At 37.3% G+C, this 25,811-nt stretch overlaps 1 protein-coding gene across 1 annotated transcript; it reads right to left on the reverse strand.

Annotated features, from left to right (window-relative positions):
• Positions 373–6,727, reverse strand: LOC109819762 (FRIGIDA-like protein 3). Its single transcript, XM_020385641.1, has 4 exons — positions 6,617–6,727; positions 2,072–3,157; positions 1,675–1,847; positions 373–1,242 (listed from the first exon to the last, which is right to left on the reverse strand). Exons 2-4 carry the CDS (start codon positions 3,129–3,131, stop codon positions 631–633), a joined length of 1,845 nt encoding a protein of 614 aa, XP_020241230.1. The 5' UTR covers positions 3,132–3,157; positions 6,617–6,727; the 3' UTR covers positions 373–630.

Raw genomic sequence — 25,811 nt, forward strand, 5'->3', positions numbered from 1 at the left:
AACCGCCTTCTAATTTCTTTATGGATTACTCTACAGTACTAGAATAAGACTTATTGCATTTTAAACTCGTTACGATGTAATTTGAATGGAAAAACTCGAACCCGCAAGCTCTTAACAAATAATCGAAACGTACACCTCACCGTAAACAAGTCTAAGCAGGTGAGAAAACGTGCTGATTACGGACGAGCTCGCTCACCTTTCGGCACTATAGATGGACTTGTGATTCCATCAGAAACCAATTATTTCTTGTAAACCCCTAACATTAGGAGGTTCGACTTCGGCACTTTTACCAAATCAACAAAGTAAACAACGACAACCATCTAGGATCTTTTAAGACTAGACAATCCGACGACGGTACTTTTGCTCCACAAATCACAGCAACAGCCATCACCTGGCCGACAAATCATACAAATGTAGATATACAAAGAAACAAATCACAATAACAGCAGAAGCTATATCGGACTATCAACAATAACACGTAATGCCAACAGAGATCATATTGGGGACCACCAGAACAGAAACACAACAATACAGTTCGATGTTAGTATGTTGTGATTGCCATAAATACGCATTGAACCCTCAACGGCATGCTAACTAGTCAGCCAAGGCACCCTAAACCGCTAAATCTTGTTACATGTAAGGCTGGTGAGATTGCTGTCCTCCAGCACCAGTATAGCTTCCATAACCGGGCGAAGCAGATTGAACTCCAGTACCTATATAATTCCCATAGTTGCTTGTTGTTGAAGATTGATACCCAGAGCCAGTGTAGCTCCCATAGCTCGTTGTCCCATAGCCTGCAGTTCCGTAGCTTGATGAACTACTGTAAGGAGCAGGAGGCGCAACTCTCTCATCAGGATAATGATAGGGTCTTTGAGTGCTAGGTTGCTGAACATATGGAGCATGGCTAGCCATATCATAAGCCGGTTGAGTTGCATAAGGATATCTCTCAGAATACCTATCAGTAATAGTTGGATACATAGCCCTCTCATCGTAAACTGGAGGGGGCATCTGTCTATTGTCAATAAAAGCAGATGGCTTTCGAGAAGCATACCCACCATTTGACTTGGGCTTCTTTGGTTGGGTTTTTGGTGGTTGTGCTGTTCTCTTCTTCTCGTATTTTGCCTTTTCGAGCTGAGCCATTCGTGTCTTCAGAGGTTCGATGGGGTACTCTTCGTGAAGCTTGTACTCTTCAATACACTTGGTGATGACCCTCAACGCACCAATCTCCTTGTTAACATCCTTCTGTATAGACATGCAAAGAATAAATTGGGCTAGCCACCATTAGCACTAGTACTAAGTTGCATCTCTATGTCAAAGTTTTAATTCATGAGTAAACTATCTTGTATGCAAAATGTTTTAATAGATATCTAACTTGGGACTTAAAATAGCCGTTGCTTCCAGAAATAAATGAACTCAACACAAGAATTTTCTGACTCCCAAAACCAATTCTCTGGATCTAGAAATTTCCAAAAGTTCCTTTCAACCAAAGCAATTATAATATGATTATTGAAGTTTCTATTTTCAGAAGCAGTCAAAATAACAGTATGTTGTCACTGTAGTGATTTAGCTTTATAGTTGCATCTAAAATGTTATTTGGCTCGAGCATGCTCCATATAGAATTGGGTAGACGTTTTCACAAATAATAACCAATAGTTATAAGCTTAGAATGCACACCTGTCCACCCACAACCGCAGCATCCCCAGTACTTTCCTGGGCATTCCCCGTCACATTATTCAAGTATTCCTTCAACAGCGGAACAGGAGGAAAGGTCTCTGTAAGCTGGAAGGCATGAGCAAAATGTACTGCATCAATCTGCCTCCCAGTTTTAACCAAAGTCTCAACCACACCTGCACATAAAAAGCACTACTATCAATATACCAAAAATCTAATACACCATGTATGCTACTCTTAGCTTTTTGTTCCTTTTAATTATGTCGGTCCACTTTGCTCTTCCTTTTCCCTATAAACATTTTTTATCTCTAGGACTATACCAGAAGGAATAGTATAAACTAGTATAAGAGGAACGTCCAACGGTCATTGGGCCTCATTTGGTCAATTTGTAAATACCAACCTGGCATTCTGTGTATTAATCCAAGAGAACGGCAAAGCTCAGGTGCCTGCCTACGCCGAGAGATAGAAAGGACAAGCTTGCAGAGTTCGTCTTCATGAAACTCTTCTGCAATGCTAAAAGTGATTAGAAGTTGCAGGAAGGCTGCTGCTTCCAATGAGTATCCATTAGAAGCATCAATATCTACTCCAGCCAATTTGGCCTTCCACTCATCAGCAATTGCCTTGGCCTGCTGTTTAATTTCAGAGCTCACAGGGTGGTCATTACCTTGCTCAGCCACCACCAAGAGGGGGGCTGCAGCTTCCAACACAACATGACAGGTTCTGCGAAGGACCTGAAGGGCATTATTCTCACCACCCTGGGAGTTGGATGGATCTTGAGGATAAAAGCCCTCCAGGAAATCCAGCACTAACCGGGCTGGTTCAGGTGCACTTTTAAATGCAGTAGAAAGTTCCTCACCAATGGTGGTAAGGAGTTTCTTATTATCTGAAAGAATTTTCAGAAGCCCTTTTGCATCCATCTTTTCACAAACTTCCATCAATTGAGGGCGAAGCTTAACTTCGCCAGCCACGGCTTCAGCCGGATCACCTGATTTATTATCAGGGGGGTTCCCCTCAGGTGGAGTGGGTGCATTAGGGCCATCAATGGTAGAGGTGCTTACCTTGTTATCTTTGTTTCCTTTTACATCAACTAGCACTGGAGTTGGCGCCTTGCAATTCTTGCGTGCCTCTGATATAGCAGAGACAGCAGCATCTTTCAGCTCCTGAAGCCGATCCAATGAAGCAAGTTCCTTTGCAGCAACAGCTGCCTCTCTTTCTGCAACCAATTTGGAGGACTCTGATCGCTTTTCTTCTAATATTCTCTCTTTCTCTTCTACCTCGCTTAACTTTTCATGCAGTGCTTTCTCGATATCCCCAAAATATCCTTTGATGTCTGCCCACTGTGTATTATTTGGCAATGATGCCTCTCTGCGAGATTCTAGTTCATTAAATGCATTGCCAAGCTTCTCAATCATTTGTTTTGCTGATTCGAACCCCTTGGCAACTTTCACAGCATCTTCCATAGCAACAACTTTCGATTATGAAAAAGCTGCATGGCAGATTATGGATAATAAGGTCAAGGGCGAAAAGAGACATTTTAACAAGCATGAATTAACATTGTAGTGGGAAATCAAGTATAGAAGAATGAAAAGTATGCATGGTGTACTTGCATGCAGACCATACACAAACAATAAATGCATAAGAATAGAAGATATTTGTTGGCAGGACATTATAGAAGCAAATATAGAACACCCTGAATGCAAGCAATAAGTCAATAACACCTTTCTAGAAAAACAAAGACAACAAGCATAAATGTTCTTCAAGAAGCTTCATTTGGAAAAGCATAGGTGGCCTGCAGAAAAGTGCCAAAGAAAACGACTGACTGGATTACACCTGTGCATAAATTATTTATTTCATACTGTACATGAAAAAAGAGAAACCAAAACAAGAAGCAAACCTGGTAGACGCATAATGTTAACCATATTTATGGTTTCCTGCTTGGTTAATAGATTTCTGAGATCAGATAGATAAATAGTAACTCACTCAAACAATGCTATATAAGCAGATAATATAATTATCATGCAGCAGCTAAAGCCACAGACTTCAAAAATACCACTCAAAGATCTACATTTACCCATATGGCAGAAGGCTCACATATATTAAAAAAGTCATGTTATTTGGATTTTAGTACCCTAAAGTTTACACCTTTTTTTTAACTTTGATATCCCAAAGTTTCATTGCCATTTAACTTTCAGTACCCTTCTGTACATTGTTTGTCTATTTTCTTCTAAATGTACCCCCCCCCCCCACCCCACCCAAAAACACACACAGGGCAATTCCATTTAGATGAAAAATGTATCCTCTTTACCCTATTTCCTGTCCACTTTATTAGGGTTTTGTTGGAATAAGTTTGGTCTAAACAAAATAAGTAGGAAAAATGGGATTTCTTTTTGGATAATTTAACAAACCAGCACCCAACCAGTAAAAAATAACCCACCCAAACAAAAGAAAAAACATTGCAGTATTTCCCACTAAACCCCCCATAACTTTTTTCATGAAACTACTAGAAGTTTGGGGTTTTTCCCCTCCCAAGGAAAAAATAACCCATGGGACCGATCCCCTAACAGTGTAAATGGATCAACAAGGTACACAATCAAAATAATGGCCAGCAGCACCATTACACTAAGTGGGGTTTCAATGAGAAACAAAAAAAAAAAAAAATGTTGTTGTTCTTTTTTTGTTTTTGGGCGTTGGGGGGGGGGGTGATGGGTGGGCTGGGTTGGGTTTGGGGAAACACCCTGAAGTTCACAAGTTTTAGTTTTTAGTGGAATAAAAAAAAGTCCAGTATTAGTGTTAAGCATGTGATACATTTCAAACACAAAAATAAATGTTGGTGAAATGGAAGGTACTAAAGTTAAATAACATTGAAACTTTGGGGAATCGAATGTCAAAAGAACTTTTTGGTATCAAAGTCACAGCAGGTATAAATTTTAGGGTACAAAAGTGCAAATAGCCCAACAAAAAACAAAAAAATAAAATATTCTTTCTCAGAATGCAGGATATTGTTAAACTTCCTAAGTTCCTATAGCATTAAGTGTTTAACAACCAAAAGAAATTAATATGCACTGGAAGAAATCATCTACTCATATTTTGATGTCAAGTTGTCAACTAATAGTGCCACTTGCCCCAAGAGTGGAGAGAAAGCACATTTATTTTTCTTATGAAGAAGGAAGCTTTTGGATAATTATAGCCTCTCCTTGGTCTCAAAGCTACAGTGCTTAGCATTTTACATGGACTAGGTGTACCGGACAATTATAGCTTCCCTATGTCTTCAAATCTAGAGGCTGCAAAACAGTATAAATAGTCTAGAATATATGAAAAGTGGATAAATTTAGTGATAGAAACATGACAGATGAAGGGGAAAAAGCTGAAATTTGGACTTCTATGAACAGCTTCAGAAAAACAGTCGTAACTGGAGCTACATATGTATATTCAATGCAAATGACCAATGTTTAAAAGCTAAAAATGAGGCATAAGGTTGTAGTTGACTTTTTCAAATTTACATACTATTCCGTACAAAGAGTCTCTAGAACCCACATCAAACGGAGAAGATACACTTTCTTGATTTGACTAACACAAGGATAATGCCGAAAGAGACTACAGAAATATTGTTTAAGAAACATCATAAAACTTGTCACAAATCTGATGAAAATAACAGGAGCATCAGATAAACTAAAGGACATGATAAATCACTCCGTCTGTCCTAAATGAATTTTTTTTAGTAGTCACCTCGTTAATAGGACTGTGGCTTTATCCAATTTGAAAATATCAAACTCAAGGATCATTTTAACAAGTTGACATTCCAACGCTAATGAGATCTGATTCGTGCAAAGATGACCTGACAGAGGATCTAACCCACCTTTAGAACATGAACGTCACTTCAGACTTCATACATTTCTGTGATTGCTACAAAAGATCGTGTGGGGTTAACTGTGGAAAGTGACGGGTTTTATCGAGGTTTGCTAAGAAACAAAGAAACATACCTTTAAGGGTTCACAACCCTCTTGTTTGTTTCATGGTTTCATAACAGATAAGACTTCACATCTTAAGAGTAAGGATTTTGGTTGCACACCATAGACAACCAGTGATCTTTCAAAAATAGCAACATTTTATTCATCAAGAATAGGTAATATAGCAATGTATAGTTACAGACCCAAGTCTAAAAAGTTTCTATGTAGCAAATAGCTATAAAGTTCTTTACGTATGCATGGTTTTTAGGTTTCTCGCGCTACTCATATAGACTTACTATAATAGCGAACCTAAAAAAAACAACAACACACTCTCTAAAACAGTTACTCCACAAACATTCAAGTGAATGGTCAAATCCTGATCCGCTATGTTATGCCCCATCACACTTACCTGTCGACTGATACACAAAACATAAACTTCCTGTTTCCCATTCCTTGAAAGTTTCGAGTTAACAACTAATGAACATGTCTTTGGAGCTCCCCAACAAGCTTTGAAGCCAGATTTCCACTGCTCAATTTTCGAAATCTTCTAAGATCATAGATTATACCATCCCCCCCCAAAAAAATAATCGCTAGGGATGAAATCTGTCTTACATCTTTCACCAAAAGGGGAGAATAAGTTACAAATGAATATGCTGAGAAAATTCCTCTTCCAGTAAAACATTGAGCTTGTAATGAATCCTAATCAGGAGATACTATTTCCATGCGAACCAAATGGCGGAAACAACAAATTCAAATAGCTCAGCAAAACAAAGGAAATACTGTTTTGATAAATGCCCTAGAAACAAGCAGGTTAGATGTTCAAATTCTGTGAAAAGCCACACAAAAAAAGAGAAAATCCATCAAAAAACAAAAGAAAAAAAAAGATAATATTTACAAGCAGCAGCAGCAGCAGCAAGAAGAAGAAGAGCTGAGCTTAGAATGTAACACCTTACTTTTACATCTATAGGTATAAAATAAAAAAATAATAAAAATAATACCTTTGAGAGCAGTCCAAGTCGACCTCAGCGGAGGCTGGACGGAATCCCGCAGATGAAGAGGATTGTAAGGTTTAGGAATTTGGGGATTGGCCGGCCCTGGGATTGAGAGAGAGAGAGAGAGAGAGAGAGAGCAGGGACTAATAAACCCTCCTTTTATCGGGTTGGATTCATAAGAACGGGTCCACTCCTATTAAACCCGCACCGTTTCGCCCTTGAACGAGACAAGTTGATGGGCTGGGCCTGAGACCAGACAGTCCTTCACGACCTCTGAAAACAGCCCATAGTTTGGGGTGCTCTAATTTGAATCTTAAATTTGACATTGTATTGAATGCTTGCCAAAATAAATAAACTTTGAACAAGGTAATAACCACCTTGGAGCTTCTCCGATCATGACAGAATCACATATGGAGCTCAACTACTGAGAATGTCTCAAAGAAATTTAACACAAAAATTTAAAAATCCGTGAAGAAATAAGGGGTGCATGAACAAGGGAGAAACTTGTTAGAAATCTAGTCATTAACATATCAGATTTAAATTCATTAAGACGGACACCGGAGATGTAATCTATTAACTATTTGTACATCCTTGGGACATGATTTTTACACTAGATACACTACTATATTTAACTCTTTGTTTAAATCATGTTGCTCAGAAGCTTCCAGTTCATATGTATGCCATTTCAGACGCATATTCGACAATACCAATAATGTTTTTTTTTTTTTTTTTTTTTTTTTTTTTTTTTTTTTTTTTTTTTTTTTTAATTTTTTTTTTTTTTTTTTTTTTTTTTTTTTTTTTTACTTCTCTGTGCTTTGTGCTTGTACTTATGGAGACAACTGTGATGAGATATTTTCCCCAATAGCCAAGATGATCTCAATGCACATTTTTTTTGTCACTTGCAGCTGCTAATCATTGGCCTTTATATCAACTTGATGTGAAGAATGCATTTCTTCATAGTTATTTAAAAGAGGAAGTATATATGGAGCAACCGTCTGGTTTTATTGCTCAAGGGGAGTTTGGGAAAGTGTGCAAAACTTCAAAGATCTTTATATAGTTTCAGTCTCCACGTATTTGGTTCGGTAGACTAACTGAAGTTGTTCGATCCATTGACTAATAGAGAGGAGCAACATTGATCACTCGTTGTTGTTGTTGTTGTTTTTTTTGACATTGAAGTAGTCATAAGATATTGATGGTTGTTTATATTAACGATATTATGATCATCGGTGATGATGCTAAGGGCATTACAGAATTGAAGACGTGTCATGGGAGTAAATTTTGCATCAAAGACTTAGGGGACATGACATTGAGGTTACACGATCTTCTCCTCAAGGAAGCATTTTGTTGGTCACGAAAGCATGTCCATGATATGCTCAAGAAGCATTATGAAATAATGGTAAAGAGTTTTTATTATTATTTTATGCGATATTTTGGAATATATCTGTAGGTTATCTAAAAATCACAACAGATAGTTAATCCCCATCAAACACTGATGATAGAAGTTACAATTCGACAGCTTCCAGAAGACAACAATTTGAAGACTTTCACGTAGATCGATGAAGGTTACAATCTGACGACATTCACAATAACTGATGAAAGCTCTAATCAATAGTCTTCACAATCAACCGTGAGAGTTACAATCTGACGACTTTCACACCCCAAAACAGCCAAAGCGAAGATCACTGGACAATGGTCTTTGCAACGCTTTACAAAAGAGGTTATGGATCACTAACCCGGCCTTTCAAACGCAGAGTTCACATTTGCGTGTCAGTTTTTGAAGCACAGGCAACCCGTGCGTTTTGAACCTTCAATCAAACAAAATGCAAACGGCCCGTCCGTTTCCGGCCCATGCATTTCCAGTTTTTAGCAGATACCCGACTCTGCGTCTCAAGTCTAAGATGCAGAGTTAAGACCCAGAACGCAAGCGGCCCCTGCGTTTTCCAATTATCAGCAAGCACCCAACTCTGTGTTTCAAGCCTAAGACGCAGAGTTAAGGCCTATAATACCGATTTAGGCGTTTGACTTGTTCAAACTCAAGCTGAACGGCCTCAAAACTGTTTATCCCACGTTTTGAGGGATTTTCACCCACTTAGGAGAAGATTTAGGGGTTGGTTACACCCTTTACCCCCCTATAAATAACCGCCTTACTCAACCGAGTAAGGGTTGGATTTTTTGGTTGGATTCCTGAAGATTAAGGGTGGATTGTTTTGGAGGTTGGAGCTTTTGGCTATATTTTGAAGATCAAATCATCTACGAGATCAGCTAGAGAGAGTTATTGGCAGCTAGGAGATCAAGTCTCGGAGGATCCTTCAGCAACAACAAATCCACTTGGCTTACTAACCGATCATTCGGTTTCAACAACTCTTTTCATAGAGTTTTCAACTCGCTCTGAGTTACAATACTCGTTAAGAGTTCTTAATCATACTTACTATGTAAGTTAGTTGTTCCAGCAAGACAAGACGTGCGGATCGTCAACGGAGAACAAATTCGACGCGAGCATTCGAAGAAAGCACTCCATCGCCACCGTGAAGAACCCAGAATTAAACAAATGGGAAAATACATATCAATTTTCCTCTCTTTTGTAATCGCAATTCAAATTGTAATTAAGATCGAGAGAATACAAATCAAATTTTTTTCATTTCTTTTTACTACAAATTTTCCACCAAACAAGAGATGGCGACTCCGCTGGGGAATAGCTTTTCTAACAAAGAAGTGGTGGCACAATCCGATGTTCATCTCACTGGGACAACCGTGGAAACTCTCGTCGTAGAGTTTGATCATGCCAAGTACGAGGAAGCCCTCTCCTCTGGATTGTTTAGCCCCAAAGCTAGATGCAATGTCCGTAAGATCTCTAAGGAGATCAAAACCGCTGTTGAAATGCCCAAAGAAAGCCCTCTTCTTTGGCCAAGATTCATCAAACAGCCCCTCCTCTAAAGGAGTGGGCTTAGCCTATACTAAACTTGTTCAACGAGTTGAACTTCCCACGTCCACATCAAAACGACGTGTTACGGGTCATAAGAGGCCTATGGAGGAGGCGAATTCTATAAACATCGATGATGTTGCTGCCAAGGCTTTGAAGCAGGCCAAGAAGAATGCCGCTCGATGAAGGAGAATATCCTTACGGCGAGCGCACTTACGAAACAGCCGATCTCTTGCCCAACGCGAAGATTGTGTTTTTAAGTCTATGCCCCAATGCTGCGTTTCTACCACTGAACACACACTTGGTGGTAACGAGCCCAATTACGAGCCTCGTGTGATACAACTTAAATGCGACCCCCAGTGGCGCGTTATTCATCCAAAACGCAGTCATCAGGAAAGCGTTTTTAAAGCCAAATGCAACCCTCAGGGGTGCGTTCAACCAAAACATGACCCTTAGGGGTCTGCTTCACCAACTAAACGCGCACTTCATGAGTGCGTTCAATCAAAACATGATCCTCAAGGATCTGTTTCACCAACCAAACGTACACTTCATGAGTACGTTCAATCAAAACATGACCCTCAAGGGTCTGTTTCACCAACCAAACGCACACTTCACGAGTGCGTTCAACCAAAACATGACCCTCAAAGGTCTGTTTTATCAATTAAACATAGGCCTCGGCCTAATGTTTACAAATTTAAATGAGACCCTCACGTTCCTTCTCTAAAACGTGACGTGGTTCGCCAAGTTCAGAAAGACCAACATGGATTTAGGATTCATGCTCATCAAGAACCAATCCTACCCACTCAGGGGCAGGGGGTTCCATCTCCGTCTTCACGCTCAGAGAAAGATTCTTCCCAAGTCTCTAACTTGCGTAAATTACTATCGAGAGGGAGACCGATACAACAAGCAGCTCATTCATGCCAATGTGAGCGGCTTATTTCCGCAGTCCTTTCAGAATACCACTACTATGCACCCGAACCTCGCCAATCTGTGTTCGACAGATTGACAAATGTTGCTAGGCCTACCAAGAGACAGCGTCATCATAGGAAGAAGATTTCTAAAGCCGAATATCCTGAAGTCACTATTAACGTGATCGGCAGAGGGAAGGCCTCAGCGCCCAGTTCTGACGAATCAGGAAGAAGCCACTCTCCGACTATCCGGGAAATCTATGACGAGTTTGAAGGAATATATCGCCGCACTTGAACACGGACAGGAGCTATCCGCTCGGTTAATTATCAAAAGTTAGCCAAGGGGATTACTTCAGATGATGAATATTCAGCGATTGCCGAATCTCAATCCTCAAGCTCTGTCATGGCATGAGAGGCTCCCGTGTACATGACTGGAGGCCCTGACGACTTAGCAAAAAGAGACAACGAACATCAGGTTATGCTTCAAGCACAATAAGAGACACTTCTTCAGATGAAGGACATGTTGGCCCAGCTTCTTGCAGAAAGAGGCTAAAAGCCTGAATCTTCCCAGAGGACCATTTCAAAGGGGAAACAGAAGGCGCATGAAATTTCGGATCGTGAAACCCACAACCTGGAATCCTCTTCTGAAAACGAGAAGGAGATGGAAAGAGAGCTACATCCTCAATCATCTAAAGTAGATGAGCTAGAAGCCCGTCTCAATGCAATCACCAACAGAAGTGAGCTTCGTGAGGAAGAAGTAGTACGGCCTTATCCTGCCGAATGGAACACAACTTCCTATCCATTAAAATTTAAGGCCCCAACTCTGTAACCCTTCGATGGAACAGGATCACCGAACCAACACATCTACTACTTCAAGTTACAGACTAGAGATGTGGTAGCAAATAACGTTATTCTGACCCGTTTGTTCATCGACACTCTTAAAGGAGTTGCTTTCGAGTGGTTTATAAAACTGTCTGCTAGGTCTATAGCTGATTTCCTTTCGGTAGCAGCTATAGATGGTATTGTCCCCGTCCCTAAAGGGGAAATGCGCATGAAAAATACTGACTTAGACGGTCAGAATGATAGGGGGTTGGTACCCCTCACTACCTCAAAAGGGAAGATTATGTGGGTCCATACCGATCTGGTTGAAGACCAACAGTGAACGAACATCTCGTCTAGGAAGAAAAGAGATAGAGTTAAATCATCCAACATGATTAGTCCCTCCTTTAATGATAATGATGATCATCTTAAACTTCTCACAGATTCAGAAGAAGAGAGGATTGTTCTTGCAGCATACCCAGGAGGCAACCCTGGCACCCGGCCAGGAAAAGCTTACCTGAAAGACTATGATCAGAATACTCAAGAAGCAGAAGAACAACACCAAGACGCTGAGGGTTTTGTCCCTAAGAAGTCAATCGACAAAGGGAAATAGAAGGAAACCCGGTACAATAAGAACCTTCTTCAAGAAGTCGGAGAATCGAGCACTCCTTTCCAATTCAATGTCCTGGCGCAGTTGGCCAACATACCAGCTAGGATTACCCTGTATGAGCTCCTGAGATTATCTAAAACCACCAAGGAGGCTCTAATTGAAGCGTTGAAGAACACAGAGAGCTTTATTACTCAAGTCACTCCGATTCATGAAGCTTCTGAAGGCCAGCCATGTATACAGTGTCTATAAGCAGCAATAAGTTTACCCTGCATATCATTTACTCAGGAAGACATGCAAGTCAAGCACAAGCATGACATGCCTTTGTACTATACAGGATACATTGGGTCTTTAGAAATTAGCCATATTCAAGTTGATCCGGGCTCAACACTCAGCATTATGCCTTATAGGGTCATGCAGGTCTTAGGGATCCCCATGCATCGATTGAACACTACCCAGACCACTATCTTCGGTTTCAACGCCAACAGTACCCGACCCCCAGGGAAGATCAAGCTCAGGTGTCAAATCGGAGATCTCAAGTTTGAAGTGACTTGTTACATCATAGACGCGGACACGTCCTATAATTTATTATTGGGACGACTATGGATTCATGCAAACCGCATTGTCCCATCTACCCTACATCAGGTTATGAAGTATGCTAATGATGAGTGGGAAGTCCGAACCCTGATTGTAAAAAAGTACCCTTTCAGAGGGATGGAAAACTTCCACACAGATTCTGTCTTCTACTCGGAATCATAGGAGAAAGAAGATGTCGACAGCGATAACGAAGCTGACATCGAGCCAGATCCTAAAGAATATTATCTATGGGAGTTGAACTTCAATGTAATTGGTCAGGTCAAGAACAATAATAATGTACCGAGTGAGGGCGAATGGTGTATTAATGAAGACTTTATTTTGGCGTATTTGTCTGATGAGTCATCTAAAAATGAACAAATGCAGAATGATACTGATGCAGGTATCGGTCCATGGCACATATTATGCATCGAGGCATCACTAACATTGCCAATTAAGTCATCCTTCGCTTTAGATGAAGAAGTAGAAGATGCCCATAAGGCTTTCTTTAAAGTCCCGTCTAAAAGGAAAGGGCAGAAGCCGATCTACTTCGGTAAAATTAAACCTGAATTACTCAAACGAGGAAGTTTAGAAGAAGATAATAGGGTTCCTCAGTTCTATTACCACGAACCCAATTCCATATATCTGATGAAGCGAATGGGATATAATTTTAATGAAAAACAATGTTTAAACTTCGGGAAAGGAAGGTGAATGCCGATTCAAATGTCCCTCACTCCTAAAGGAAAACCTCTGGATTATTATCAGAAAACTAGAAGAGGTATGGGTTACGTCACAACTCCTTGCCTTTCAGAAAATAAAACCGATAACTGTCTGTGTCAGGATCATTCATCTGGAACATCATCATGGGAATCCGATGTCAGCGTCGGACCTTTCTTTAAAAGTTTGACTATGAACATGGTTTCAACTAGTCACCTAGATGAAGATGCAGGGGGTGATGAAGAGTTGATTGAATCGACCAATGACCCTTGGATCAAACGCCTTAACCTTTTGTGGGATATACGCTTCGAGCAGCGCGAACCACCCACTAAAGATAAGGTAATTCAGGTTAACATGGGAGATGAATCCGACCCTAAACCTATCTTCATAAGTGAAAGCTTATCATCCTCTGAGAAAGAAGTTCTTATGTCTCTCATTCGAGAATATATAGATGTCTTTGCTTGGAATTATGAAGACATGCCTGACCTTGACCCAAAAATAGCCATGCATCGTCTTAATATTGATACAGGTGCAAAACCCGTTAAACAACAACAACGTCGGTTTCGTCCAGAGATCATGGAAGCAATTGAGTCAGAAGTCAAAAAACTTATAGACTCAGTCTTCGTTAGAGAGGAAAAACACCCTGATTGGGTAGCCAATATTGTTCCTGTGCCCAAGAAAAACGGTAAGGTCCGGATATGTATTGACTTTCATGACCTTAACATAGCTTGTCCAAAAGACGAATTTTCACTCCCCATCACGGACGTCATGATCGACAACACTTGTGGGTATGAGAGGATGTCTTTTATGGATGGATTTTTTGGGTATAATCAAATCAAGATGTATCCTGAAGATGAAAAGCATACTACTTTTAGAACATCATTGGGGGTATATTGCTACACAGTGATGTCCTTCGGATTGAAAAATGCAGGCGCAACTTACCAAGGCGCGATGAACGCAATCTTTCATGAACACTTATGCAAGAAGATTGAATGCTATGTTGATGATATAGCAGTGAAAAGTCAACATAAAGGTGATCATCTCACAGACTTGAAGACAATGTTCGACATCATGTGAACACATCAGCTGAAGATGAACCCGACAAAATCATTCCTTGGAGTATCGAGTGGAAAATTCCTAGGATTTATAGTTACATCTAATGGAATTTCTCTTGATTCAGAGAAAGTTCGTGCTATCCAAGTGATGCGGCATAAACATGTACGAAAAAGGTTGCAAGTGCACAACCGTGTCAAGTTATAGTATAAAGATATCGATCCCACGAGGAAGGTGTTTTGTAGGAGAAAATATAAAATTGGTTCTTATTTTGTGTGCGTGACAAATAGGAGTGATGAGTGAGTGTGATTGTGGAGAGATTGAAATAGTGAAAATGGTGTGTAAATAGGTGCAAAGTGTAAGTGAGAGTGGATTTAAAAAAAGAATGAGTATGATCAATATGGTGAGAAGGAAAAATGAATAAAATCAAGAAACAAATAAAAAATCAAGAATGAAGAACAAAATTCTAGAATAAAAGAAAATGTAAGAAATTAAAGATGGTGGATTCAATTATAGATATGGGTAATCTAAAATTGAACCAACTTCTTAGAAAAGGGTGATTCCCTAGAGGGTTCTAGCCTAAAGACGAATCAAACAAAATAAAAATAAACAAAAAGAAAAACTAAACCCAAGAGGGTTCTAGCCTCAAGGTGAATATTGTAAGAAATTAAAATCTAACTACAAAATAAATTACAAAATCTAAACTACAAAATAAAATTGCAAGAATTAAATGCAAGAAAATAAATCTATTCTATAAGCATGAAATAAATCTAAGGCAAGAGGGTTCTAGACTCTTGGCTATTTAACAAGAAAATAAAATCTAAACTACAAGCATGGAAATAAATCTACACTAATAAGCAATAAAAAGGAAATAAAAGAGAAATGCAAACCTTCAAATAATTCTTCATCTTCATCTTTATCTTCATTATCCAACAAAGAGAAGATGAGAAAAATTTAAAGTGGTGAAAAAATTATTATTATTAATTACAACAAAAAGTTATAATTTTGGAAAGCCTTCTCAATTAAGAGTAGCCATCCTCTCCAAAAGGAGTTACAAAAATTTTCTCACCCTTAACCCCTCACACTCTACCCCTATTTATAGTAGTCATCAATGAATATGAGCCATTGGATTTGTCTTGAGCCCCAAGCATCAACCTCCACCTTTAAATTTGCTTTTTGTTCTTCTCTAGCCCAATCTTCATTTGATTTTCCAAGGCCCAATCTTCAATTGATTTTCCAAGCAAGTCCAATGTCCATTAAGTTTTGATTTTCCAAATTAAATCTGTAGCCCACACCATTATATCCGGTCCACTTGAATTTCCATTTGATTTTCAAAACAAGCAACTCGGCCCATTCAATTCCTTGTTGTTTGCAACCGGCCCATTGATTCATTTGATTTTCAAAATGGAAATCTGGCAGCATCAGTTCGGTCTCAAGAAGTTGGTCCGGTCAATTCCTTGAAGTCCAGCACCAAATTCTATCCTCATTGAGAAAAATGTAACATGCATTAGGTCCGGCCCAAGTGAAGTCCAATTCCAATGCATTTCAAAATTAAATTCTCAAGCAAGTCCAGCCAAGTCCACTTGTGTTAAAATCCAAATCCGGTTCCTATCATGAAATCCAATGCTTTGCATAAAAACCCAATTCATTCTAATTATTTGCAGCCAAGTCCGGTCCTTGGGTGTAGTCATTTGTTGATGGGCTTTGGGCCTTCATGGAGCTTGATTTTGTGGCTACTAAAATGCTACAAAATAGAGAAGAGAGATTTTGAGGGGTTTTTACATTTAATAATATTTATTTATATTTTCATTTAATTATGTGCAAACGAAACTAATAACACTTATTAATGGTATATTTATTCATGTAAAATAGATATGATGGTATAAAATTGTAATAAAATATGATTATCAAATACCCCCACACCTAAACTTTTGCTAGTCCTCTAGCAAAGAAAATAAAAAAAAAATCCTAACTCACTTTCGCAGGAATCGCGGTTGTATTTAGCGCATACAACAGGCCTTTAAACCCCTAGGTTACCCTAGTGGACGAGTTGTAGTCTCGTGAGGGTTTGCAGTGAATATACCCACAAAATTCGGTCAACTTGCCAAATTAAAGAAGTCAGTAAATAACTAAATTCACTTGATAACTTTTAGATAATCTAATTGGAGCCAATTATCACTCAAGAAAACATTCTTATATATAACTCTTAAGGTATTTTCAAGAAAATCTTCTCATTGTAGCAATACAAAACCAAGCCAAATTTAGAAATTTAATTTAAAAGTTTTGAAAAGAACATGCTAACTCTTTGTTTTAAATAATTTTTCAAGTTGCATGATTTAAAATATTTTCCAAGACCATATATATACAATTATAAAACATTTATTAGTTTTTTTTTTAATTTTAATTTTTTTTAACTCTTTCTTCCTTGGTGATTTTTTTTCTACTTTAACGGGCTTTCTAAGTGACCATTTAACGAGTTTTGGGCCAATGGATCCCAACCCAAATGGGCTTAGGTCATTAAGTATGAAAATACTCATTGGGCTTAATTACTCGGTCAGCTTAGGCTTTATAAGATAGAATCACCTTGAATTCAAGAGTTTTAGAGTTTTTTTTCTTTTTGGTACCCATTTTTCGCACTCTTCTTTTGCAAATTTTTTTTTTGTATATGTATATATATTTTGAAAATATGTAAATCAAGACACTTTGAAAAAATTATTTTTAACTCTAAGTTAAGCATGCAAAAATTTCATTATTTTAAATAAAAGTCCAAGTTAAGGCTTAAGTAAAGTATACTACTTTGAAAATCATTTCTTAATAAATTTATTTAGAGTTATCATAAAAGGTGAACTTAAGTAAATAACTAACTAGGGATTAGAAAATTTCAAATTTATCAAATAAATCAATTATTACATAACTCCATCAATTTGGCAAGTGACGATATTTTTATAATAATTTTTTTAAAAGAAAAAAAAAATGTAACTAAAAATGTAAAATAAAGAGAAAAATAACTAATTCCCACCCCCACACCTAAATTTTGCATTGTTCTCAATGCAAACTCTATGATGCATAAAGTAAAGCAGATAAGAAGTGAAGCACTTACATTTGGTCGGTTGATAAAAATCTGCAATTACCTTTGGTCTGAGGAGGATGAAAACAAAAATTTATTCTTCTTTTTTTTTTCTTTTTTTTTCTTTTTTTTCTTTCTTTCTTTTTTTTTTGAAAACTAAACAATAAACTCTCACATGAGAGAAGAATAAATTCTTTTTATTATTCTAAAATAAACAAAATAAACAATGTAGAATGAAGTATTCAACATGAAGAGTTCCTGTTCTACATTGAATCCTACCTTACTATTAAAAATTCTTCCCCGGATTTTAAACAAATTCAGAATGATATAATCAATAATGTGAATTTTCAAGCATTTTGGGGTGTTCAGTAATTCTTGCAACAAAGTAAGGTAGATATTATTGGTGTCATGCATTTTGCAATTCTTAATGAACTTAGACTCTTGTACTGTGAAGTTTTGTTTTCTAACAACTAATTCTTCTGTGAAGTTCTGAAAATTTGGTTGTTGATTATTCTCCAGGAATCTAAGTTCATCAAGAAAGAGTTCTTCAAAATTTAATTCAAAGCAGCAAATGTTTAACATAGTTTTATTATTCTTAAGAACCTGATCTGCTTCTTTTAAAAACTCTAACTCTTCATCAAAAATTTCCTCAAAACTCAAATCAGACTCTTCTTCTTCTTCTTCTTCTTCTGATCTTTCCTGAATGTAGTTTATTTCTAGAGGCTGATTATTTGGTTGGTCCCCTGGATTAAAAATGTTAAGATCAGCAGTCAAATTCCCAAAGGACAGCTTCATTTGACCAGTTCTACAGTTGATGAGAGCATTAGAAGTGGCTAAGAACGGTCGTCCTAAGATGACAGGTGTCTGTCCTTTGGGATTGGAAACAGGCTGTGTTTCCAAGACTACAAAATCTACTGGAAAAATAAAATCTCCAACCTTAATCAGAACATCCTCTAACTCACCCATAGGGACCTTGACAGATCTATCAGCCAACTGTAAGGTGCATTTGGTTGGGTTCAGTACACCTAGACCCAATTGCTGATAGACTGAATATGGAAGCAAATTGACACTGGCCCCTAAGTCTAAAAGCGCCTTATCAATGTGAGTATTACCAATGATACATGAAATGATGGGGGAACCTGGATCTTTACGTTTCAAAGGTATGGGATTTGACAGCATTTCACTGATATTGGCGGCTAAAAAGACTTTCTTTGGAACATTTATTCTCCTCTTCTTAGTGCACAATTCTTTTAAAAATTTAGCATAAGATGGAATTTGTTCAATTACATCTAAGAGAGGAATGTTGACCTTAACCTGCTTGAATGTCTCTAGGATTTTCTCCTCCTGAGGAGAGTGTTTCCTAGACCTGAGTCTATCTGGAAAGGGAGCAACCGGTCTAAATCTATCAAAAGCAGGCTCAGGTTCGGGTTCAGGTTCTTGGTCATCTGAGGGGAGTGATTGTTGAATAGATTCATCAGAAGGAGAAGGAGAAGGAATTTGTACAGGATCAAGAGTTTGACTTGGCGGAGTTCTCACTTGATTATCGACCTGTCTACCTGACCGAAGTGAATGGATTGCATTCACTTGAGCTTCATAGGATGAACTGCATCCTGTGTTATTAGGGTTGACCACGGGTTGACTCGGAAATTTTCCTTTCTCTCTTTCACTCACGGCACTAGCTAGTTGACCAAGTTGGGATTCTAATCTAGCTATAGCTTGAGTGTTGGAGTTGAGCATTTGTCCGGTTGATTGCATGAAGGAATTCAACGTGCTAGATGTTTGAGTCAACATATTCGTGGTTTGAGTAGAGGCCTTAATTATGGTTTCTAAACCCCTTTCCAAGACATTGAGACGTTTATCTTGATCTGGATTGTGAGGAGTTTGAATTACAGCTTGATGAGGAGGAGACTGATTTTGATACGGCAGATTGGGTTGTTGAAATTGTGAATGAGAATTGAATGGAACTGTGTTTCCCCTAGGAAAATGTTGGGTCGAAGCGGGAGTGAAATTTTGAGTTCCGGGAGAATTTCCTAGATTCCATGCAAAGTTGGGATGATTTCTCCAACCTGGATTGTAGGTTGGAGAAAATGGATCATTTCTAGGGTGCTGGAATGCAGCGTTCATCTGTTCTATTGCGTTGTTGTTTCCTAGGAGAGGGCATTCCTCTGAAACGTGGGTAGGAGACTGACAATTATGACATCCTGAGGCAGAAATATAATTGATTTGAGCTGGAGCTCGTTCCTTAATTTCTAAAGCTTCTAACCTTCGCAGAATCGTCGCCATCTTTGCTTCAGAAGAAATGTTTGACTCTAAGGAAAGACCACAAGACTTAGATTGAGGAACTGATGAAACCCTATCATCGCATTGTTCCCATTGCATTGTTTTTTCAGAAAGACTCTCCAAAAACTCCCAAGCTTCATCAGTATTTTTCCTCATAAAATCCCCGTAGCACATTAATTCTAAGGAAGTTTTTGCAGAATAATCTAATCCCTCATAAATTATTTGGCACAATCGCCATTTCTCTAAACCGTGATGAGGACATTGGATGAGAAGATCTTTAAATCGGTCAAAATACTTCCAAAAAGGTTCTCCCGGGATAATTTTATAGTTTTGAATGCTGTTCATAAGCTTTACCGTTTTATGAATAGGGAAAATTTTCTTAAGAAAAACAGTGACAAATTCATCCCAAGTTGAGATGGAATTTGTTGGTAAGCTGTACAGCCATTTTTTAGCTTTATCCTTAAGAGCAAATGGAATAAATCTGAGCTTAATCGCATCTTCGGTTAATTCTCTCATTTTAATCATAATACATACTTCCTCAAATTCCGAAATAAAAATATATGCGTCTTCTGTTTCATTACCAAGGAATTTGGGAAGCATGTTTATGTATTGCGGTCTAAGCTCAAAACTTATTCCATTTGTTTCGGGGAGCCTAATGCACGAGGGGATTGCATTCCTAATGGGATAGCACATATCATGAAGAACGGGTGGATTAGGATGCTCCATTTCTATGATTAGTTCAAAGCGAATTAATCGATGTGTATTATCCCTAATCCACTGTTGCATACACCAAAATATTTCTTTTTATTTTATTTTTTTTAAAATTAGTTTTTTTAGGAAAGAAAGAAAGAAAATTTTTTTATGAGAAGATAAAGGAAAAGAAAAATCCTAACTAAAACAAATCAAAGCAATCACTTTTCAATCAACTCTAATTCTAGGGTTTAGCCTAACTCCACTAGACCAGCTCCTAACCAAAAACCCCTACAGTGAAAAGATCAAAGTTTTACCCAGGTAGTTAGCCAGGTAAGGATAGTACTAGAGGGTGATCAAAGATCAATTAAGTACCTCTTTCCTTGCGGAGCGCTTTACGCAACCCCTAAACCTTGCCTTAGACACCAACTAATCTGAGAAAACTTAAACCGGTTCACTTAAGGATTTCTTGTTCCTTATTGAGCTCGAATCCTTAGGGGCCAACGTCTAATGAGTTTTATTAGGCTTGGATTTGTGAAGTGAGGAATTAGTGATTTTTGGGCTAAGGAAAGGGTGATGAAATTCCTCACCTTATCTTGATTATGGGGTTTTGTTCTTAAAGATATTTTTAAGTGTGTGCCAAATCAAGATGCTCAAATCACTTGGTGAATTCCTACTATCAATATGAAATGCAACCCTATGAATTAAAAGCAACTAAAAAGGATGGAAAAGAAATTTTTTTTTAATTAGGGTTTAAAAGCAACTAAAAAGGATGGAAAAAAAAAAATCTTTTTTTTTTTAAATTAGGGTTAACAATCAAACAAATAAGAAGGGGGGAATTTGTTTGAATTTATTATCTTGTTAGTAAATGTCAAAGTGGAGGATGAATTTTATTATGGTTAACAAAAAAAATAAAATCCTTTTTTTTAAGTCCTAATTGTCTCTAATTGTGAAAAATTAGCTAAAGGGTGGAATTAAAAACTAGAAAGAGGACTTACCCAAAAACAAATCTTCAAATCCTAGCTCTCCAATCCGCGATCTTCAAGCTCCAAGCGTTTCCTTCACAAAAAACACACAAGTTAAAGAACCAAATTAATAAAATCCTATTTTAGTACCTTCCCCGGCAACGGCGCCAAAAACTTGATGCGGCATAAACATGTACCAAAAAGGTTGCAAGTGCACAACCGTGTCAAGTTATAGTATTTAAGATATCGATCCCACGAGGAAGGTGTTTTGTAGGAGAAAATATAAAATCGGTTCTTATGTTGTGTGTGTGACAAGTAGGAGTGATAAGTGAATGTGATTGTGGAGAGATAGAGAGAGTGGAAGTGATAGTGTGTAAATCGGCACGAGATATAAGTGAGAGTGGATGTGACAAAGAATGAATATGATCAATAAGGCAAGAAGGAAAAGGAAAATAAAAATCAAGAATAAAGAAAATAAAATTCAAGAATAAAAGAAAATGCAAGAAATTAAAGATGGTGGATTCAATTATAGATATGGGTAATCTAAAATTGAACCCACTTCTTAGAAAAGGGTGATTCCCTAGAGGGTTCTAGCCTAAAGGCGAATCAAACAAAATAAAAATAAACAAAAAGAAAAACTAAACCCAAGAGGGTTCTAGCCTCAAGGTGAATAGTATAAGAAATTAAAATCTAACTACAAAATAAATTGCAATATCTAAACTACAAAATAAAATTGTAAGAATTAAATGTAAGAAAATAAATCTATTCTATAAGTATGAAATAAATCTAAGGCAAGAGGGTTCTAGCCTCTTGGCTATTTAACAAGAAAATAAAATCTAAACTACAAGCATGGAAATAAATCTACACTAATAAGCAATAAAAAGGAAATAAAAGAGAAATGCAAATCTTTAAATAATTCTTCATCTTCATCATCCAACCAAGAGAAGAAGAGAAAAATTTAAAGTGGTGAAAAAATTATTATTATTAATTGCAACAAAAAGTTACAATTTTGGAAGGCCTTCTCAATTAAGAATAGCCCTCCTCTCCAAAAGGAGTTACAAAAATTTTCACACCCTTAACCCCTCACTCTCTACCCCTATTTATAGTAGTCATCAATGAATATGAGCCATTGGATTTGTCTTGAGCCGCAAGCATCAATCTCCACATTTGAATTTGCTTTTTGTTCTTCTCTAGCCCAATCTTCATTTGATTTTCCAAGGCCCAATCTTCAATTGATTTTCCAAGCAAGTCCAATGTCCATTAAGTTTTGATTTTCCAAATTAAATCTGCAACCCACACCATTATATCCGGTCCACTTGAATTTCCATTTGATTTTCAAAACAAGCAACTCGGCCCATTCAATTCCTTGTTGTTTGCAACCGGCCCATTGATTCATTTGATTTTCAAAATGGAAATCTGGCAGCATCAGTTCGGTCTCAAGAAGTTGGTCCGGTCAATTCCTTGAAGTCCAGCACCGAATTCTATCCTCATTGAGAAAAATGTAACATGCATTAGGTCCGGCCCAAGTGAAGTCCAATTCCAATGCATTTCAAAATTAAATTCTCAAGCAAGTCCAGCCAAGTCCACTTGTGTTAAAATCCAAATCCGGCCCAATCATATGCTTTTCTCCATTCATTTAATTTTCGGCCCATTGATTGCAGCTGCAGCAATCAAGAAAAGTCCAGTTCCTATCATGAAATCCAATGCTTTGCATAAAAATCCAATTCATTCCAATTATTTGCAGCCAAGTCCGGTCCTTGGGTGTAGTCATTTGTTGATGGGCTTTGGGCCTTCAAGGAGCTTGATTTTGTGGCTTCTAAAATGCTACAAAATAGAGAAGAGAGATTTTGAGGGGTTTTTACATTTAATAATATTTATTTATATTTTCATTCAGTTATGTGCAAACTAAACTAATAACACTTATTAATGGTATATTTATTCATGTAAAATAGATAATGAGGGTATAAAATTGTAATAAAATATAATTATCACCAAGACATGTCACCTCCGAAGAATCTCAAAGAACTCAGAGGTTTGCAAGGCAGATTGGCTTACATCCGGAGATTCATATCTAATCTCTCGGGACGCTGTCAACCCTTCTCCAAGCTCATGAAGAAAGAGTATCCTTCATTTGGGATAGAGACTGCCATAAGGCATTCGAGGAGATTAAGAGATATCTCACCCAACCGCCGGTTCTTGTGGCCCCGATATCGGGAAAATCATTTTTGTTATATGTGAGAGCTATGGATCATTCTCTTGGAGCTTTGTTAGCCAAAAATAATGACCAATGACAAGAGTAGGCAATCTACTACCTAAGTAGGACCATGATGGGAGCCGAACACCGGTACAATCCGGTTGAAAAAGAATGCCTCGTTTTGGTATTCGCCGTCCAAAAGATGCGACATTACCTAGTTGGACAAATGATCCATGTCATCTCTAAGGTAAATCCCTCATAACGAAACCATCCTCTCTGAATTGCCGACTGGCAAAATAGGCAATCCTCCTGTCACAATATGACATGCAATTTTTGCCACAAAAGGCTGTCAAAGGTCAAGCTTTGGCGGACTTCCTAGCTGATCATCCGGTGCTAGGGACGTCTAAGTTATATGAAGAATTGCCCAACGAAGTTACCGAAGCTTGCGCAACTCAAGAAGTTATGCAGGTGTGGAAATTATTCTTTGACGGTACATCCAGAGCAAACCTGATAATCACATTTTATTACAATTTCATACCCTCATTATCTATTTTATATGAATAAATATATCACTAATAATTGTTTTTATCTTTAATTATAGGTAATGAAGAATAAATCTCAAAACTCTCTTCTCTCAACAAAAAACCCCTTGAATAAATGAAGAAATGAAGCAAAGAAGTCCATTGGAAAATCAAATTGTTAATTTATCCAAAAGCCCAAAATCAAAACAATGAAGCATGAAGAAATGAAGAAAATCTCAAAGGGAAATCAAGAAGCCCAATGGGAATTCAAGAAGCCAAAGTGAACAACCAAACCAAAAGTCTCAAGTCCAAAGAAAGAGCTAGCTTCGGACAACAACCAGAAGAAGGTCCGCATCGATGCCAGCATCGATGGGGGCATCTATGCTAGCATCGATGGGGGCATCGATGCTAGCATCGATGCTAGCATCGATGCCTGTATCGATGCCAGCATCGATACCCCTATCGATGCTGGTATCGATACAGACGTACAGGCAGTTACAATCCAAAGGCTAAAATTTGTTATTTTTGGATAAGATTTCAATCCAAGGGCTCTCATTCACTGATATTTACTATAAATAGAGGTAAAGAATGAGGGATTAGGGGTGTGAAAAATTTTATAACTCTATTTGGAGAGGAGGGCTACTCTTAATTGAGAAGGCCTTCTAAAAATTATAACTTTTGTTGTAATTAATAATAATAATTTTTTTCACTTTAAATTTATCTTTTCTCCTCTTTGTTGAATGATGAGGATGGAGATGAGGAGCAATTTGAAGGTTTGTATTTCTTTTATTTTTCTCTTTTATTTCTTTTTAGTAATTTCTTTATTATTGCTTTAGTTAGATTTACATTCATGCTTGTAGTGTAGATTTATTTTCTTATTTTTTTTTTCTTTTTGCACTTTAATTTGTAGAGTAGATTTATTTTCTTGCATTTAATTTTTGTAATTTATTTTGTAGTTTAGATTTTAATTCTTTGTAGTTAGATTTAATTCTTGTTCATAGTTTAGATTTTTCTTTTCTTTTTATTTTTGTAATTAGTCCTTTTCTTCTTGCTTTTATTTCTTAAGATGTGAAATTAATTCTTGTAGGAATCTTAAAATTATATGAAACTAGTCTAATTTCCTTTATATTGTATGAATTATTCTCTTGCACTTAAAATGTTCATGTTTAGGATAATCAACTAGAGAACTAATCGGTAGAAGAAGAATTTGATAATCTATGCTTATCTTAAATGGTTTGATAGGTTATGCTTATGAATTCTAGGATTACTATCTTGTTGTTATTCTTATCATGGTTTTTATTTTGACTTAGATGATAATTTGATAGGTTATACTTTCTTTAAATGGTTTGATAGTCTATGCTTAATAAATCTAAGTTGAAATATGATAAAAAGAGAATAGTTTGTATTTTATAATTGAGATTAGCTAGTGGATTCAATTCTAGATTTCTCATATCTTTAATTGAATCCTCCATCTTGACTTTCTTAAATTTTCTTTTCATTCTTGATTTTATTTCTTGATTTTATTCATTCTTCTTTCTTGCCTTGTGATTTTATTTATTATTTGATTCTTTTTTCTCTCCTCTAAAATTCAATTTATTATCTCTTGTATATATTCACAACAATCACTCATCACAATCACACTTATTCTTTAATCCTATTTTGTCACGCACACAACATAAGAACCTATTCTAATAATCTCTTAAAATCACCTTCCTCGTGGGATCAATAACTTTTTATACTATAATTCTAATAATCTCTTAAAATCACCTTCCTCGTGGGATCAATAACTTTTTATACTATAACTTGATCAATTGGGCACTTGTAATTTTGGTACATAATTATGCCGTATCAAAACCCTCATGGAGCAATTACCACAGGAGTAGGATT

Source organism: Asparagus officinalis, chromosome 8 (genome assembly GCF_001876935.1).
Source record: "Asparagus officinalis chromosome 8, Aspof.V1, whole genome shotgun sequence".
Lineage (NCBI taxonomy): Eukaryota > Viridiplantae > Streptophyta > Magnoliopsida > Asparagales > Asparagaceae > Asparagus > Asparagus officinalis.

Coding starts and splice junctions, on each gene's coding strand:
- LOC109819762 (XM_020385641.1), bottom strand. CDS start 3,131: ATGGAAGATGCTGTGAAAGTTGCCAAGGGGTTCGAATCAGCAAAACAA. Junction 1,848..2,071: donor ATTAATACACAGAATGCCAG/GTTGGTATTTAC, acceptor TTTTATGTGCAG/GTGTGGTTGAGACTTTGGTT. Junction 1,243..1,674: donor CTGCGGTTGTGGGTGGACAG/GTGTGCATTCTA, acceptor ATGTCTATACAG/AAGGATGTTAACAAGGAGAT.